The sequence below is a fragment of the Colletotrichum fructicola genome (genome assembly GCF_000319635.2).
Source record: "Colletotrichum fructicola Nara gc5 chromosome Unknown KSG_Nara_v1_contig12, whole genome shotgun sequence".
NCBI lineage: Eukaryota > Fungi > Ascomycota > Sordariomycetes > Glomerellales > Glomerellaceae > Colletotrichum > Colletotrichum fructicola.
The window spans coordinates 753,352-769,996 of NW_027094062.1; the positions used below are offsets into that span (position 1 = coordinate 753,352).

Consider the following 16,645-nt stretch of genomic DNA (forward strand, 5'->3'; position numbering starts at 1 on the left):
GTCTCGGTGGACACGGCAGGAGGCTCAACCCTGGCTAGCCTCCACTCCTATTCTCGACAGGATTCCGTCGGCCAGTGCATCACAGTTGTGAGAGGCGACGCGCGGGGTTGGGCAGTTTAGGCTCCTGCAATGGGAAAACTCTACACTCGGGATGCCCTATGTGCATGTCCTGTTGCCCGGTATAAAACTTTGACGCCAGACATATCTGGAGTCCGAGCCCTTGATTTCTCGGAAGGATTTAGGCGATACGGGTATGCAGAATATGACCGGAGTTCAACCGTCGGCGCCAATGCTTTGGTCGGCATCGGCGGTGATGTCTGTATCACTGGTCATGGTCATGTTCTCGTCACTAGTCGTGGCCATGTTGGCATCACCGGCCGTCGAAATGCCCAAGACCGCGCGAAGGTACCACGGCCAGAAATGGTCCCTCGAGTATTCAGCAAGAAGCTGAATGGCGTAGATGATTCGGTATATGCCGAGGACGTTTCTAGTCGACCCCATGGAGACCTCGCGCCAAAGAATCTGGAGCATGTCAGCATAGAGCGAGAAGACGAGGGAAACGCCAAGCGAGGGTACGAACCTTTTTGTGGCCCTCTCTCATGGTTGCCGCGAAGTACCAGTCGTGGCCTCGCACAAGTACTGCAGGAAGATAGTCAAGCTGACCAAGGACCTCGTGACATCGTTCTTGGCGAGTCTGCGGTGGCTCGCCATTCGCAGCAAGACGCATCTGCACGAGCTTCTCCAGATGCCGCCACTGAGCGGTCTGCCACACACCCATCTGCAATGCCTGTTTCTGGCCGCCCTCATCCGGACGCTTAGTCTCGATACTGACGGAGATGGGATCTCGCAGGAGAGGGTTGTGGCCGGTGTGATTGATGGAGTTGTCCGTAAGTTCGGTTCGCAATACGTCAATTGCCTCAACGGCAGGGGCATGATGGGATCCAGCCTGTCGGGGGCAGAGGTTGATGCAAAAGTCGACCATGTGTGTTGTTGAGGATCCTGACTTCGATCGGTAGGCGGCGAGGGGCTTTGCGTGCGTGCTGTGAAGGCGATGTTAGCAAGGGAGGTCAATTGGTGGTGGAAAATCTACCATGAGTCGAAGTCGACAAGCTGCCTCTTGCGGCCGTCAGCGCCATGGAGAGCCAGCTTCAGCAGGGGGAAGTGGACGCTGCAGTTCCAGGTGTGTTCCGTGTGCACCAGCTCCTGGCAACGCATCGCCTCGTGGACAAGGTCGAGGACGTGGTCAATGGGCGGCGTAGGACCCAGCGCGTCTCTCTGGCCAGAATTGTCAAAGGCGGCATTGCCTATGCGAGAAACCTTGCGATTTTTCGTGTACTCCAGGAAGACAGGACGCATTGCCTCTGGTAGCAGTCCCTCGTTGTTGTCCAAGTATTCCATCTTCTCGAACATATCGAAGGCCGGGCCGGCAGGAGGTCTCTGAACACTCGAGTTGTATTCTTTTGTGTCGAAAGGGGCATTGCCGAGGCTCACGGCTGCAAGCCTCTTGGTCGGTGATGATTGGCCGGAAACACTAGAGAGGCTAGACTCGTGGTCGCTCGCAGTAGGAGTCTGGGTGCCGAGAGAGGCTGTGTAGATGCCGGGTGCTTGCCTGCCCTGCGTGGGTGTGGCATCAGGGTCTTGCGACAAGGGCTGGTCGGTTGGACTGCCGGGAGCGGTTTGGTGATGCCGCTTCTGGCGTTTCCCAGAGGGCGTATCCGCCATGTTGAGGGGGAGGGCCTCTTCGCCGTCGGAGGAGGAGAAAGAAGGGCCCGGGTGGGATGGCGGGGGAGACACAAGGAGCGGGCGGCGCTTCCGTTTGTTCAGTGATTTCTCAACATTACGGTCGAGATCGGCTCGGTGAATGTGTTCGAGGCAGATGTCGTCGGGGATCTGCGAAAGCCAGGCCGCAATGTTGATAGGACGTCCCAAATTCGAGGACGAGCAAAGCATCGCAGGTCGCGGATGAATGGTGCTTCAGGCCCACGAAGATGTGTGCTGATGATGCACGATGCGGAGGTTGGACAGCTGGATGGATGCGATGGTGATGGGTGACATGCTGGAAGACGCGCTGGTGATGTTGTCGGTGCGCAGTTGAGCTCAGGATGGTGCGGCCAAGTGCGTTGGCGGGGGGATGTGACGCTGGTTGACGCCCCACTTCAGGCTTTCTTCGCACTGCGTCACTTTCTGTGCCTGTGTGATGGTGGCTGCCTACCTAGGACGCTGCGCCACTACGCCACACCGAAGAGGGGTTCTCGTGCTGGAATTTCCGAACTAAAACCCCACATCCTAATTGACCAGCCAATCATAGCGATGCAGGTGGCTTGTAGCTATTCCAGCCACAGATGTGGCTGGAGTGCGTGAGATGGCTTCTGCATTGCATAAGGATTCCCATCTCGATGTGTAAGCTAGATGTACAGGAACTCAACCGGCCTTCTGGACTCCGGCGACGGTATCGTCTCACAGTATCTTCAACAATAGCATCCCTCGATGCGACCGCCCATCCATGCGTGCTGCTAGTGAACTTAACCTTGAAAGGTCTTCCAGGCGTCTTGATCAGTCAAATTTAATTTGAGGATGTCTTCAAATCTCAGTGCTGCACTTTTTGTTCTAGTCCAAAGCCGTCAGGATACCCACTGCAGCACTCCTGGCCGGACTCACCTTCGATATCATTCCCTCCTCATCACATCCACTCAAGTCTCAAACCTTTTGGAGCATGCCACAAGGTGTAGCTGGCAACGTGAAAGTCAAATGTATCGCTGAATTATCGGTCGGGTCCCTGCTAGAACGGCTTTCCCCCAGGACCTCAGTCAGTTCAATTCGACCAAGTGGAAGGTGCCATCCTGTAGCCACTATCTTTTGCGAAGCACACTGCAGGCAGGGCAAGAGGCCACTACCTTTCCCCACCTACTGGAGCACCTACCCAAGCTTCTCAGTCTGCAAATCGACCGCGCTGGGCACCACGCCTCCCCAAACTTCACGACGACTATCGTCACCCCCAAGGTCCAACACACAGGCTCCCTCTCCCACATGAACGACCAAGACAAGAGGGACGAGGAAGGTCACGTCCGTCGGCAGAGATCGCGACCCTCTGATCGCTCTCAGCTGTGCGACGTCATGTCTACTGCCCTGCATTCCACTGTCGCAATGACCAACGCACAATACCCCAAACGCCGGGCGGTGCTGCCGTTGCGGCGCCCGAAGACCCCATTCTCGACACTTTCTCCCCGCCAGCATGGCAAAGGAAACTCAGACTCGGCACTCCTAGTTTGGCTTGACGTCACCCACCAGGCCCAGGCAATCCAGAGGCATCTTCGCCAGGAGATGCAGGTCAACATCCAAACCTACCTCCAGGACCCTGGAATTGCACCAACAACGGCAGCCGTCATGTCGGCAGACATTATCCGTGACGTCTAGGAAATTACTAATCCTTATACCTTCTACTGGAAAATCCCATGCTAAAAGTCGGGTTTCCAGAGGACTGCACATCGTTATCGCTGATTCTATGCTCGGTAGTCCGACAGCGCCAACCTGCCCCTCCTGGTTCGCATCGGCATTTTCTTTGTCTCCATCCGATTGTTCGCCACGGTTATCTCGCTTGCTGGAATTATTTTGATCGCAACCGCATGGTTCTGGAAGCTGCGTGCCATAAGTTGGTATGAAGCAGTCAATGGGGTTAGGGATATGGTGATTGGTATCTCCCGAGGGAACTGACGGCAAGCTGGGAACTGTGAGCTAGCGGGAGAACAAATCTGGGGTCTTGAGTACAGGAGAACTGAGGAAGACTTTCTGTCAGGAATTTCGGTATGCGGGGCAAGCCCAGATGTATGATATTAGATGGAAGTTGACATGATCACGACCCTTGTGATGGAGTTGGAAATCTTCTCCCTCCACTACCATCATTATTTTGCAAGCAATAAATCCCAGCTTGGTTAGATCACCTATGAACAGTCTCCCCTTCTCTGTCTTTGATCACGGCATCCTATAGTGGATTGGTGTGGCCATCTTGGCGTCAAACAGCCGCTTTGCCACCCAAGATCGTGGTTCATTGTCGTCGCGCCTACTTCTTTGGAAGGGGGCCGTCATGGTCGACTTGGTTGGAAATCCGAAGCGAGAATCTCCATTGGGAATCCCCGAAACTCCGAATCCTTCATCTGACGCAAATGTAAGACTTGGCCGTCTTGTTACCGGTGCGGCATGGGCTTCTGGAATATTGCAGATACCAGATTTCACATGCGTGGAGTGACTAACAATGATATTCGTTCTAACGATGAGTGCTAGTTCCCGTTCGGATGGTGGAAAAAGTCGCCGTCTTCGACCTGGGCCAACGTCTTCTGTGGCGGATAGAGGCTGAGTCCAGGAGATCTCCTGGACTCGGAGGACTTGGGATGATCGAAGAAAAGCTGGTTCAAGCAATCAGGATCAATCTGCAGGTGCTTGTTATCAACATGTGGCAAGAGGAGTTACGCGCCCTTTCTCCCAGTCTGAGGCTAGACGAACTTCTACAGAGTCCGTTCAACTTAGCCCTCTCCTTGGTTGTGGCTTCGCCGTGTCCATCCCCATGCCCTGTATCTAAGACGCGTTTGAGAACGCGATATATATTGTTGATGGTTTGCAAGTCTGTCTTCCAGCTTCCAGAACGCCTCATGCCCGTCGATATCCCACGAGGCCTGCAAATCGGTCTACCATCGCGTCAACTCGGCCCGACATACCAACGCAACGATTACACTCCCCGCCCCATTTCCAAATTATGACAACAAGCACCTGCCCGCTTTCACACGCACTAAACTCGTCGCATGCCGCTGTTTGCCATACCTGTCCATCGGTTGGAACCCAGGCAATAGGGACATATTATTACGCTAAACTCCGATATAGAAGAGGGAAACTCAGACTGCCAGGACAGAGAACGGCTGGGGGGTTGAGATCCGAAAATTATCCCGAAAGGACAAATCCACGGCGAGTTAAACCTCATCATCGGACACCCAAGACCAGCCAGAGATTGTGGGTGGAAACGACCGAACATACAGCACTCTTCGGACGGATACTAGGCCGCATAGGTCGGAAATACTTCAGTATTGGCTTGAGATTCGAGCGCAGGTACAATCAAACAACAGCACGCGCAACTAGGCACGGGAAAAGTTCGACCCATAATATGGAAATGAGCGGGGTAGCCAGGAGGGCAGGTTTCGAGTCCAAATAATCTCCAACCCCAAGTGTCGGTAGAACAAGGAAGACTACCGCCAGACTGTGGACGAGTAGCTTGCGGGAAAGATTCAAGGAGAATTCCAAACCTGCGCCTCAACAGCAGCCATGACATCTGGATTCGAACCTGGGTTTTTAGCGTGTTATTCCGTTGCTCACCTGGCACTTCAGATAAAGGCGTACTTCCAATTGCAGGCTAGAGACTAGGTGGCTTCTACTTTAGGTGTTCGTATTAAGCTGTAACAACAAGGATGGGGCGCGGCATATAGTGATTTTATCAAAGCTATTCCTGGGCACAAGGCTCAGAATATGATTCGATAATCTCGTCGCTAAACAGAGGCAGCAGAAGACAGACGAATAATGCTGCGTATTTGCGGCGTGGAGTTGTGGAGTCTAGATCGCCGGAACAGAAACGTCAATTCAGCTCTGCAGAAGAGATCCAATGCCACCAGCCTGCATCAGAAGATATGTAGAATCGTCTCAGGCTCCTCATACAGACACAACACCTGCCAGCCGTTTGGTTGGCTTACTCTTGCTAACAGCCCCGTTCAAGAGATCCCGATGGGGCTGGGTGGTCCCACCGTAGAATCGGCAGAACCTACACACGCGGCTTACTTGCAAAAAGCCACCTCGGCCAAGAGGTCCGGCCAGCGCTGAAATACGACAACGCTTATGCTCGAATCCAACTTGGACGCAATCTGCTTGCCCACAGCGCTGATACCTCGGTCGAAGAGTCGTGTTAGGACTGGCCGGTAGTGGTCCCCGTGAAGGCCAGCCCAAGGAATCTGGTACCCATCATGTTGGGTGCAGATGGCCTCCGCGCAGTTGCAACAAGCAGTGCCTCGCAACTTGAAGAAGTATCAATCTTTTGGACTCTCCTTGAGAACCACAATAAACAAGACTTATCTCATCCTCTTGCAATATTTTAGCTTCATGTCTGAGATTAAACATATCAACGCCAAGTTTGAGCTTGCAATTATGGGGGCCAAACGGATCGCGCAGAGATGTTTTGGAAGGGAACCATTGAAGCGCTGGACGTGGCCTTGCGGCCGACAAAGGGGTACTCAGCTGTAGAGGTAAAGATAGATCAAGGCGACTGCGGGTGGTTGAAGATAACGCAGACACGTAGAGGGTCCCTGGAGATGACAGGCAAAGGGAAATTTCAAATGAGTGCCGCTTTCTCAGCTGGAGTTCTCTGACTCAACCTACAAGAGAAGTTCGTGGTCTGCATTCACCTCAAACAAATTGAGTCAATCATAACTCGTCCATAACGTCCAAAACGTTCTTTGCAGCAATCTTAGCTTCCCCTCGGAGCTGCCACGTCAACTTCCTGCCCCTCAGCTTCGCCCTTTACCAATCCCCTTCTCAAGCCTTCCATTCTTCATCTCGTACTTTTCCTTCTTTGCCTAACTCCAAGCTCCTGACGCTCTCAAGATGTCGTCTCGCTTTCGACATGTTTCGCCACCTTTTTTCTGCACCCTGACAGAAAGTTTTACCCATTTCCCTATCCCCCGTAGTGTTGCGGTGTGACAGCAGCCCGGGGATATGGGGGGTTTTGGCACAGCCTGCACCGGCCTCGACCAATGCAATGCCCGCACTTGTTCCCTTCTCCCCCTTCCTATGCATTAAATGATTACCTTGAGTCGAGGACGAGTTCCACCAGCGAAGTTGACAGAGCCCGCAGCTTCAACAGCTGTGAGTCGAACGGTGCCGGGTTTTCTATTCTTATCCTGCCCCCCTTCAAAAAGGGAATCCTTGCAACTGTTTAAACTGCTGGCATACCTTTATGGGCGTACTAACGGTGGTAAGGAACCGTGCATAAGGGCTACCAGAATGATTGAAGGTTCCGGGGAATCCATGGCCAACACAAAAGACCAAGACGCGTGGGGTGATGATGTTTTGCCAAAGGTCGGGCTCGCAGGCATTTGATCGCGACAAGGACTTTAGGACGTGCGCGCCATGCATTGAATCATGGACGACTCAAGGTGGAGGCCGTACAGTCGGAGAGAGGGAGCCGTACATTGAGCAGTGCCTTCATCGCAGCCAAGCTTGGGCCTTCGATGAGGTCGACCATCCTCGCTAGGGCCGCTAGGGTGATGATTTCGAAGGTCGGGCTAGGCCGGTGGCTTGACTTCCAGGCGGTTTCTAATGAAATTGAAGTGATGAATCCTAGGTGTGAACCTTGGTGATGAAGAAACAGCCCTCTAGGTACCAAGGAAGAATGTTGCGTGTTGCAGTGTCCCGGAAGTTGACGTCCGGAGTAAACTCCGGGACCCGCCAGCGCACGGGCCAATCTCACAAGCTCCCACAACAGTGGGAGCTTTTAGGCCAGGCCCCGTTAATTAGGGGCCACCTGCTGATTCGCTCAGGGGTTACCCACCAATTCTAGCGCTAAAATCGGTAGATAGCCCCTGAAGCAGCCGCCACACCCAATTTTGACCACCTCATTCACCCGCTCTCGCGATCGGACGTGGCGACCACATCATGGCAAGCTGTTTGAGCCGCGCAAATGATGGAAACATTCAATTGATCTGCTAGAATAGAATCCCCAGATATTCCGAACAAGTTCCCACCCTCTTCCGCCTTTCATCATCATCTGCCACCACCATCATCGCCCTCACTTCCATCGGAGTTCTTATCGGTGTTAAGATCAAGTCATCTCCACTACATGTCGTCCATCAAGCATTGATCTCATTTGGGGGCAGGATTGCCGGAGTAATATGGCTAAGAGAATGACCAATTTAATGATCTAGTGCCTCACAGAGAATGGGCTGCATACTTCTTCTAGTGGTTGGAAGCCCCGGAACCTGCTGCTGCCGGAGCCGTGAAGATGACCATGTCCCATGCCTTCTTCTTCCGCCTTTGGCCAAACAAGCGTCCCGTCACAGCCGAGACCAACTTCATCATAGGGATCTGAGGTAGAGTAATAGCACCGGATGTCACGTTGATCAAGGTTTGGTTGCAAGTGCGGCCATTGACCTTGAAGTCCTGTTGATGAACCCCACGTTTACGGTCCGACCCGAATGTCCATTTGGCAATCGACACGCCCATTTATGTAGAACTGTTGATGCAATATCAGTCTCTGCATTTCGAGTTTGAGTCATAGCACTCTCAATGAATCATTTTATAGGGACTCCACTGACATTTGGGGAGAAGTTGCGACGGCCATACACACTGGGAGCGGAGTTGTTCCTCGACATCCGAGAGCTGGACCCGATCCATTGCCGGCAAGCGGGAAAGTGCCCTCGTCATCGAGATTCGTTCATACCAAATCACTCGCAGTCCGTCACGGCATCGTCGTCCTACTTTTTCTGCAGCAGGAGTCATGGAGAGAAATATCTTTTGGGAGAAGCTTCAGCTAGCTGACTACATGTAACATAATATAGCTCCCCTTCTGGGATCGCCTCTATCCAAGACCGCCGTGAATGAATGGAAGACACAAAGTAATCATGGGCGGAAGGACAGCCTCCTGTGACCCTTTCGTCCACTCGACCGTATGATCCCTGCCTGCCTCGGTCACCAGGCCCCCCGTTGTGACCGGCTGACACTGAAAATGACGCCTGTAGAAAGCCTCGAACCAATACTCATAACCAAAATAATAACAACGATAAAATACCAAAATATACAAAAGTGTATATAGAAAATCCTTACGCTAGTTAATAGAAAAATTATTCTTAAAGTTGAATGTCTCCATGGGTAGTAAGAGTGCTGGAGGGCATGGCTCGCACTGAGGTCCAGCCAGATGGACAGCCCTTTCGGGGACTGGAACATCCGGGGGGAAGATTTGCGTTGCGGGACGTCCGGGACCAGCCGAGGTCTTCTTAGCATCGTTCGAGTTTGTGTCGTCGAGGTTCGCCATGGAGGGAGCCCGCCCCAGGCCTGACATTTAATTAGGGGTACCAGCGGCCAGCAAATTGGGCTTGGATGGCTGCTTTGGGCCCGGAGTGTAAGGGTCTAGGACAAGGTCGATGCCATTGGTCTAGCCTACTACTACGAGTACAATAAATCTTCTTGAAGAACAGGAAACAGAACCGTATCCTCCCTATTTCCTGGGCATTCTTATAACCTTGCCATTGACCTTGTCGATATTCCTGGAACCTTCTAGCGAATGCGCCATTGGATTTGGTGGGTCCAATGAGTCGTGGCTGAGGGTCTTGCCGAAGGCCGAACACCGGTCCATAGACCGTGACACGGAGATGTTGGCCGGGTCAAGCAAGGGGCGGACCTAAGGCGGTCCGGGGCAAGCTGCGGTGTTCGATCGACAATAAGTCGGAAGCCAGAGACTTGCAGAGGAGAGGCTTGTCGTCGAGGTTGGCCTCGGAGGGAGACCGCTTAAGGCTTGACTTCTGGCTAGGTGTAGTGGGGACCAGAAAGTAGACCTTGGAAGGCTGTTTGAGGATGGACTTTGGGTGGCCCGGAGTGTCGTCAAGGTTGGCCTTGCATGCGGAGCGCTTCAGGCTGGACTTGGGCTGAGTGGGAGTGTCATCCAGTAGTTGGTATACTTCAGCAGGTGAGTATAGGCAGAGACCTTGCTATAGAGAGCGGACCCACCAGTTTCTAATGATATTCTCCAATTTGGGCAACCGAAAAGCCTTTGGGTCTCGCCACGGAGGTGCTGGACTTCTGGAAGACATGGATCCCCACGGAACGAGACGAACTCGAACTTGGGAGGAGTGGGGTCCTTGGGCGGGCTATCGGGGGTTTTGGGCCTAGAGATGTTGCCGTGATCGAGAAGGGAGCGGACCCAATGCAAGATTGAGCTGCTGCGGGATTTGTTCCGAAGATGGGTTGAAAATGAGAGGTTGCTGGTGGAGAGGTTGGGAGAGACTGGGAGTTTTGGGGCGGACGTGGATGGAGGAGACACAAATCACATGGGACCTAGGAGGAAGGCGAGTGGTTCTTGCCTTTCATTCCGCCGGGTATTACAAGAAAGGCGGAAGCAGCCATGAGGGCATTGCAATTACAGAAGAAAGTAGCCCCCGCTAGCAGCACCGGTCGGGGGGGTTAAGTGTTACGAGCGGGTCAGGGCAACCAACTGTGGCACAAAGCAAAAGCTTCGATAATGACAAATCCGTTGTCATTGTCCCCTGTTCTGCACTATATAGTTACGAGCCTACAGTGACCAACTGTAGCGGTCGTAACACTAAGACTGATCACCTTAGTCTCTGAAGACCCGATCTACTACCAGCCTACGACCTACGACCAGACCACGACCCCAGTGTACTGTTATAACGTGTCAATCCCCAGCTTCTGTTAGCAGACCCTACTGTCGGATAGCTGACCGTAACAATGAGGTTCTTTAGGAAAAATATGTTATAGTATATATATAACTATAGCAATTAATTAAATAACTTATAAGTTAGCTAACTAATCAAAAACACTAAGAAAAATCTTATTAACAGCAAGTATGGGGGTTAAAATTGACTTGATTGCACTTGTGGGGCCGCTGCTGCAGTGTTACGACCCGTTATGCAAGGATAACAGTTGACCGACCCACCCGGGCGTCGGGCGGCTAGGACAGGACATTTGTGTTACGGTCAGCTATCCGACAGTAGGGTCTGCTAACAGAAGCTGGGGATTGAGACGTAATAACAGTACACTTGGTCGTGGTCTGGGTCGTAGGTTGTAGGCTGTAGTAGATCGGTCTTCAGAGGCTAAGGTGATCAGTCTTAGACTCAACAAGTAATTCGCAGTGAAGGTAAGCTGAGAGTATCCGTGAGGATGAATACTAAGTTGATTGCTGAAGAGCTATGGAAGTCTGACCATGAGCCAGGCTCAGGGTCATACTATATACAAGTCTAATTCCGAACATGTTCCTTTGTACCTTGGGTCGATCTGGATCATTCTGATCCAGAATGATCGTTCGGCCCCCAAGTCGTGTTGGATCATATTGATCCAATATGATCGTTATCTTATCGTCACGTGACTTGGACCATAGTTCTTCCGTTTACCGAGTGAGTCCCTGTTGTTCCCGTGATCCTGCAGTACAAATGTCCTGTCCTAGCCGCCCGCTGCCTAAGTGGGTTGGTTATCTGTTATTCCTGCATATCGGGTCGTAACAATTTGTACTGCAGGATCACGGGAACAACAGGGACTCACTCGGAACGGAAGAACTATGGCACAAGTCACGTGATGATAAGATAAGACTGAGCGCCCAGTAAGGGTGACAGATCATCAGTATGGCCACTAGCAGCATAATGAATGTGGGATAAAGTTGTTAGACAAACGATGTTGATTTAATGCAATACCACTGAGGTCCATTGATCAAAAGGTGATTGTTCTGCTTGATTGAGGGATTTCCTCCTATACCGGTCCGAGCGGGGTTCTGTCTTGTATTTACCCATCATCACCGGTTCTTGCATATTATTCAATGCATTTCTAGCATCCCTTTATCCAGACACAGTCGTCAATCCAACAACTTCACGCAACCCCTGTTTTTCGTAGGACCGCTTATCGTACGTCGGTCCTTCTTATCATCACGTAACTTGCTCCATAGTTCTTCCGCTCCGAGGTGATTTCCTGATTTCACGTGTCATCCTGCATACAAATGTCCTGAGGCCGCCAGGCGCCCTGTGGGGCGTCACCCTGGTCCTGCTATGCCTAACGGGTCGTAACAAGGGACCAATTGTAGCGGACGTAACACTCCGCATAGCAATCAAATTATATAACAGACCCTGATGGTTGTTCCTAGCCAGAAACGCCAACACAGTACGCCTGGCCTAGCCAGAAGTTGGTCACGCAATCCCTTAAGACAGCAGGGCTCCAGTCGAAAAATTAATTAAGCGTGATGCTGTTGTCGCTAGCCATGGACGCGCAGCTGTCGCCGCTCACCACGACATCCCACTTGTTATAATTAGCTAGCTGGCTGGTATGCGTTGGCGCTAGCGGCATCGGCTTCGCTATCGTCAGTGGCGACGACGTCACGGCGGGAGGGGCAGCATTACTACTAACACTAGATCGGCTGACGCAGTATGCCTGCCCCAGCCAAAAGTTAGTCACGTAATCCCTGGACACCGCTGGGTTCCAGTCGCAGAACCGGTCCACGGTGATACTGTTGTTGGCGGCCACGGACCTGCAGCTGTCGCCGCTCTCCACGACGTCCCACTTGTTGCAGTCTGACGGCTGGCCTGTGTATGTCGGCGCGGGAGGGGTTGGGGCTGCTGTTGCGGAGGGAATAGACGTTGTCGTGACGCCGGGGTTCCCGGCCCCGGATACGCTGACGCAGTATGCCTGACCTAGCCAGAAGTTAGATATATAGTCCTTGGAAACGGCAGGGTTCCAGGCGTAGAACTGGTCGACTGAGATGCTGTTATCGCCGGCCAGAGAACTGCAGCTATCGCCCTTAGCCACAACGTCCCACTTATAGTTGGCGGGTGACGGTTTGTCAGTATGGCCAGCGGAATATGCATGTATGGGTGAGCAGAAAAGAGTGTCTTATTCGTACTAAAGAGAGAAAGAATCACCACAGGCTTGTGGGCCTAATGCTACTTTAATAAGTCTATAGAGCTAAGACCAGGTGGAAATGACAGTCTGGCCTGTTTCAGTATGTTCGGACCATTGCGAATGGGTTATGCCCATGACTCGCATATAAGCATGCATGGATTCTGTCAACGGGTTAGCTAGTATGCGTGGGAGCTAGGGGGGTGGGCTTGGCTGTCGTTGTGGTTGAGGCAGACTGCGAGGGGGTGATGCTGACGCCCTGGCCCTCCCTGTGCGTGCAGTACGCCTGTCCGAGCCAGAAGTTCTGGGTATAGTTGACGCTAACGGCAGGATTCCACTTGAGGAACGTCGCAAGGGAGATGCTAGCGTCGTTAGCGACAGACTGGCATGAGTTGCCGCTGGCCACGACGTGCTAGCTGTCACCGTCTGCTGGCTGGCCGTCGTGCGTGGCTGCTGGCGGCTGGGGCCTGGTGTTGGTGGGCTTGGGGTCCTTGGTGGTGGTGGTGGTTTGCGTGGGTGTCTTAGCCTAGGAGCTGCAGTACCGCACGCCGACCTGGAACACGCACGCTAGGTCTGTGACGTTTGTTATGAGCGAGTTCCAGGCGGCGAAGCTGTCAAAGTCGACGTTATAGTTTGACGCTGCGATCTCGCAGTTGCTATTCCAGTAGCCGAACACGTCCGGTGAGTACTGGTACTCGTCGCCCTTAAAGTAGAAGACGCAGTTGTCGCGGACTCCAGTGGCCAATGGGACCTCGGTCGGTCTCAGATCCAGGGTTATGGTGGCGTTGGGTAGCATGGTGAAGGGGACGCTGGTGAAGGACTTATTAGGGTTAATAGTGATTGAGACGTATCTGGGACGGCCAGGGTAGTTATTAATATCACCGACCGCCTGGATATAGTAGCTCTCTTGGGCGAAGAGGTTAGTGCAGTTAGAGTTGATGCCCGTGTTGAGGAACATGAAGTCTGGGAGCGATATAGCGAACTTAAGAGTCACCAGGTTGCAGTAGTCGCCAGCCTCTACCTCATACTAGCAGCCGCAGGGCTTGTTAGATCCGATGGCGGTATTGGAGGGGATCTAAGCGGCAGTAGTAGGCGTCACTGGGGGAATACCTGTCGTCTGGGCAGGTGGCAGTTGGGGTCCGGGTGGCTCGATGCAAAGCGTGGTACCGTTCATCATGTCGAGGTTGGAACAGACCGGGTTAATAATAGGATTCCAAGCTAGCAGCTATGGCTCTGTAATGTTGGCAGCTGTGGCGATAGCTAAGCACGTCGTGTTAACTGCCACTGTGACGGTTTTGCACGTGTTGGTGATATAGAGACTGCCTGAAGTCGGGAACCCGTCACAATAAGCACTGAGGTGGTTGTCAGACAGCATCCAGGCTGTACTGACACTCTAAGCCTTGGAGATGCTGTAGCCATCGTCACCGCCCTGGATCTGGTATGCGGTGCCGTTGCAGACCGACTCAGTGGGCGCCAGCTCGCTGGTGAAATAGTCAAGAGTGAATGTGGTGGCAGGCTTGCCCGTGATGCCGCAGCTAGACGTCAGGGTTTAGTAGATAGACTTACTGGCCATAACGGGGCCGTTAAAGTAGGGCGATCTGGCTGCGAGACATAGGTCGCAATCTGCAGGCTTAACGGCGCCCTCAGGAAGTTCGTTAATATAGTTAAAGATAGAAACTAGCAAGCTGTTAGTTGAAAATATGCTACAAAGTCTGAGATTCGCTATCCCACTATAATCTAGTTAAAGCTCACTCGCCTAGCGGGGGAGACTTACCTCCAGGATTAGTGAAGAAAGCTGCTAATGCTGCAATGGGGCTGCAGAAGACATCGTTCTCTTTAAGACACATGAAGTCATAGATATATCGGCAGCTAGCCGGGAGCACAATTGGTGATGCGTTAAGGTCATCCTCAGCAGGAATAACAATGTCGTTGCTATAGGCAGACCGGACCGAGCTCTCCTATGACTCCAGCGCGGAAGCATAGCTAGCAGTATATATGCAGGTTATTGTTTGTTTGTTTTGTATTTAACGCCGTGGCGGCAAGGGCGCAGCCGCCCTTGCGGCCGACCTCCCGAAGGGTATGTGGCGTGGAGGGCCGTAGGTTCTCGCTATATACTATACAGTACACGCTGTCCCTCCCGTCCTCCAGATCTTACTCGTGAGTCACTTCCGTGTTCTATCCATCCCTAGTTCCCACTGGTGCCCTAGTTCCGTTATAGTAGTCTGGTCTCCCCTATGAGGTAGACTTTTGTTCGGAGTATAGGTTATGGCCTATCTCTCAGTACTGCGGGCAGATCTTCTGGAAGAAGTTTGTCACGCTAAGGAAGGCCTGGAAGCCTTCATGGTCAGTGATTAGCCCCTTGAAGTAGTGCTCAAGGGATCCTATAGGTCCTATAGGCTCCTGGCGACCATAAGGGTAGAGGGTAGGCCACTGTTGCCTCCTCACTAAGGTCTTTCGGCAGTAGACCAGATGGTCTGCTTCCTTAGCCTCCCCGCAAGAGCAGGTAAGCAGTGCTTCTGTATGGTTGAAGCGTTGATGATACTGTTCGAAGTCCCCATGGCCTGATCGGGCTGCTAGGAGATGATGTAGGATTGCCCGTGGTAAGGCTAGTTCAGGGGGGCAGGCCAGGGTAGCCTTAAGCCCTAGTTGTATATAGCGAGGGGCTGCCTCTTGCCTCCACCATTTCCCATACTGGTGTCGTTTACGCTCTTGAGCAAGCCGCTTGATCCCTGCTAGGGTAGCTAGTAGGCCTCTGGGGACTGGTAGCGTTGTACCCTCCTTAGCTAGGCTATCAGCCTCCTCATTCCCTCTTATCCCTTGGTGCCCTGGGGACCAGTGGGTTTGTATATTGTGTATCCTAGCTGCTTCCTGGATCTCTAGGAAGGCAGCTTGTGAGGATTCCGGGGCCTCACCTCGGATCCCCTGGATAACGCTAGTGTTATCGATACAGATGTGTATAGGCTGGCCTTGGGAAGTCAGGAGGGCCCTCCGGAGCCCTGCCCTCGCCCCCTCTGCCTCGCCGTCGAACACTTCTGCAATGCCGAGGCGGCTGCACCCTTGAGCTATGCGCTTGTTACTGCGGTAGATAACAAAGCCGAAACCTGTAGCCCCGTTAGGGGCTTTAGAGCCGTCTGAGTAGATGATCGTATGGTTCTCTGGCACAGTCTTAAGCCAGTCTTGGAACGCTTTAGCTGCTTTCTCCTTGCTTCGTCCATCTGTAGGGTCTTGTAGTCCTGAGAGGTGCTGCGGCTGTAGGAGTAACGGCCTTGGGCACCTAGGTAGGAGGGCTGCTGTTCTTTGTAGTCTTGTTTGCTGCCGCCCTGGCTGTGAAAGCCTAGGGACTAAAGGGTGCTGTTGGTCAACCTTCTGTAGGCGTGTAGCAAAGCGTAGGCGTGCCCCTTCGAGGGCTACTTTTGCTGTTGGCAGGCCAGCATCTCGAAGGAGGCTACTAGTAGGCGTAGTCTTCCAGACGGGTAGGATAGCCCTTGCTGCTGCTGTCATAACCTTCTCTACCCTCTTTATTAAGCCCTTCTGCCTTGTACTAACAGTAGCTGCCTGGTTATTAGCACTGCTGCTAGTAGCAGTAGTGCTGCTGTTTCTAGCTGGTCTCTTTAAACCTGCATACCAGGTCTCAGCTCCATATAGGGCGGTTGGGAGGACACAGGCAATAACAGCTTGGCGGGCAGCAGCAGCTGGGAGCCCCCCTTTAGTGTTTGATAGATGGCGTAGGAACTGGGCTACCTTCTTTGCTGCTGCTACCTTTGTATCGACGTGGTGCCGGAAGGTGAGTTTCTTATCAAACCAGACCCCTAGCCATCGTATAGGCTTAGTTGAGGCCTTAATAGTTAGGTCCTTTGCCTGTATCTCTGGTAGGTCTACCCTCTGCTTATGTTTCCTGCTGAAGTGGATTGCTTCACACTTAGCTGGGTCAAACGCAACCTTATTATCAATACCCCAGTTGAGGATCTGAGTTATCTCCTGGCCAAGGGCTGCAGAGTTTCCCTCT

At 52.7% G+C, this 16,645-nt stretch overlaps 5 protein-coding genes across 5 annotated transcripts; 1 reads left to right on the forward strand and 4 right to left on the reverse strand.

Annotated features, from left to right (window-relative positions):
- Window positions 1-273: 273 nt before the first annotated feature.
- Window positions 274-1,950, reverse strand: CGGC5_v017373 (uncharacterized protein; the record flags this gene model as incomplete). The annotated part of the gene is made up of 3 exons (XM_032027661.1): window positions 274-522; window positions 581-1,040; window positions 1,091-1,950. 3 exons carry the CDS (start codon window positions 1,948-1,950, stop codon window positions 274-276), a joined length of 1,569 nt encoding a protein of 522 aa, XP_031875996.1.
- Window positions 1,951-3,027: 1,077 nt separating this feature from the next.
- Window positions 3,028-3,414, forward strand: CGGC5_v017374 (uncharacterized protein; the record flags this gene model as incomplete). The annotated part of the gene is made up of 1 exon (XM_032027660.1): window positions 3,028-3,414. The coding sequence occupies one exon, from the start codon at window positions 3,028-3,030 to the stop codon at window positions 3,412-3,414; it is 387 nt and encodes a 128-aa protein (XP_031875986.1).
- A 5,993-nt stretch (window positions 3,415-9,407) lies between these two features.
- Window positions 9,408-10,154, reverse strand: CGGC5_v017375 (uncharacterized protein; the record flags this gene model as incomplete). Its single annotated transcript, XM_032027658.1, has 3 exons — window positions 9,408-9,700; window positions 9,751-9,908; window positions 10,126-10,154. 3 exons carry the CDS (start codon window positions 10,152-10,154, stop codon window positions 9,408-9,410), a joined length of 480 nt encoding a protein of 159 aa, XP_031875988.1.
- Window positions 10,155-11,973: 1,819 nt separating this feature from the next.
- Window positions 11,974-12,608, reverse strand: CGGC5_v017376 (uncharacterized protein; the record flags this gene model as incomplete). The annotated part of the gene is made up of 4 exons (XM_032027655.2): window positions 12,081-12,093; window positions 12,151-12,174; window positions 12,272-12,434; window positions 12,491-12,608. The coding sequence occupies 4 exons, from the start codon at window positions 12,606-12,608 to the stop codon at window positions 12,081-12,083; spliced, it is 318 nt and encodes a 105-aa protein (XP_031875979.2).
- A 206-nt stretch (window positions 12,609-12,814) lies between these two features.
- Window positions 12,815-13,597, reverse strand: CGGC5_v017377 (LysM domain-containing protein; the record flags this gene model as incomplete). The annotated part of the gene is made up of 2 exons (XM_066153907.1): window positions 12,815-13,001; window positions 13,206-13,597. The coding sequence occupies 2 exons, from the start codon at window positions 13,595-13,597 to the stop codon at window positions 12,815-12,817; spliced, it is 579 nt and encodes a 192-aa protein (XP_066006717.1).
- Between the last annotated feature and the right edge of the window lie 3,048 nt (window positions 13,598-16,645).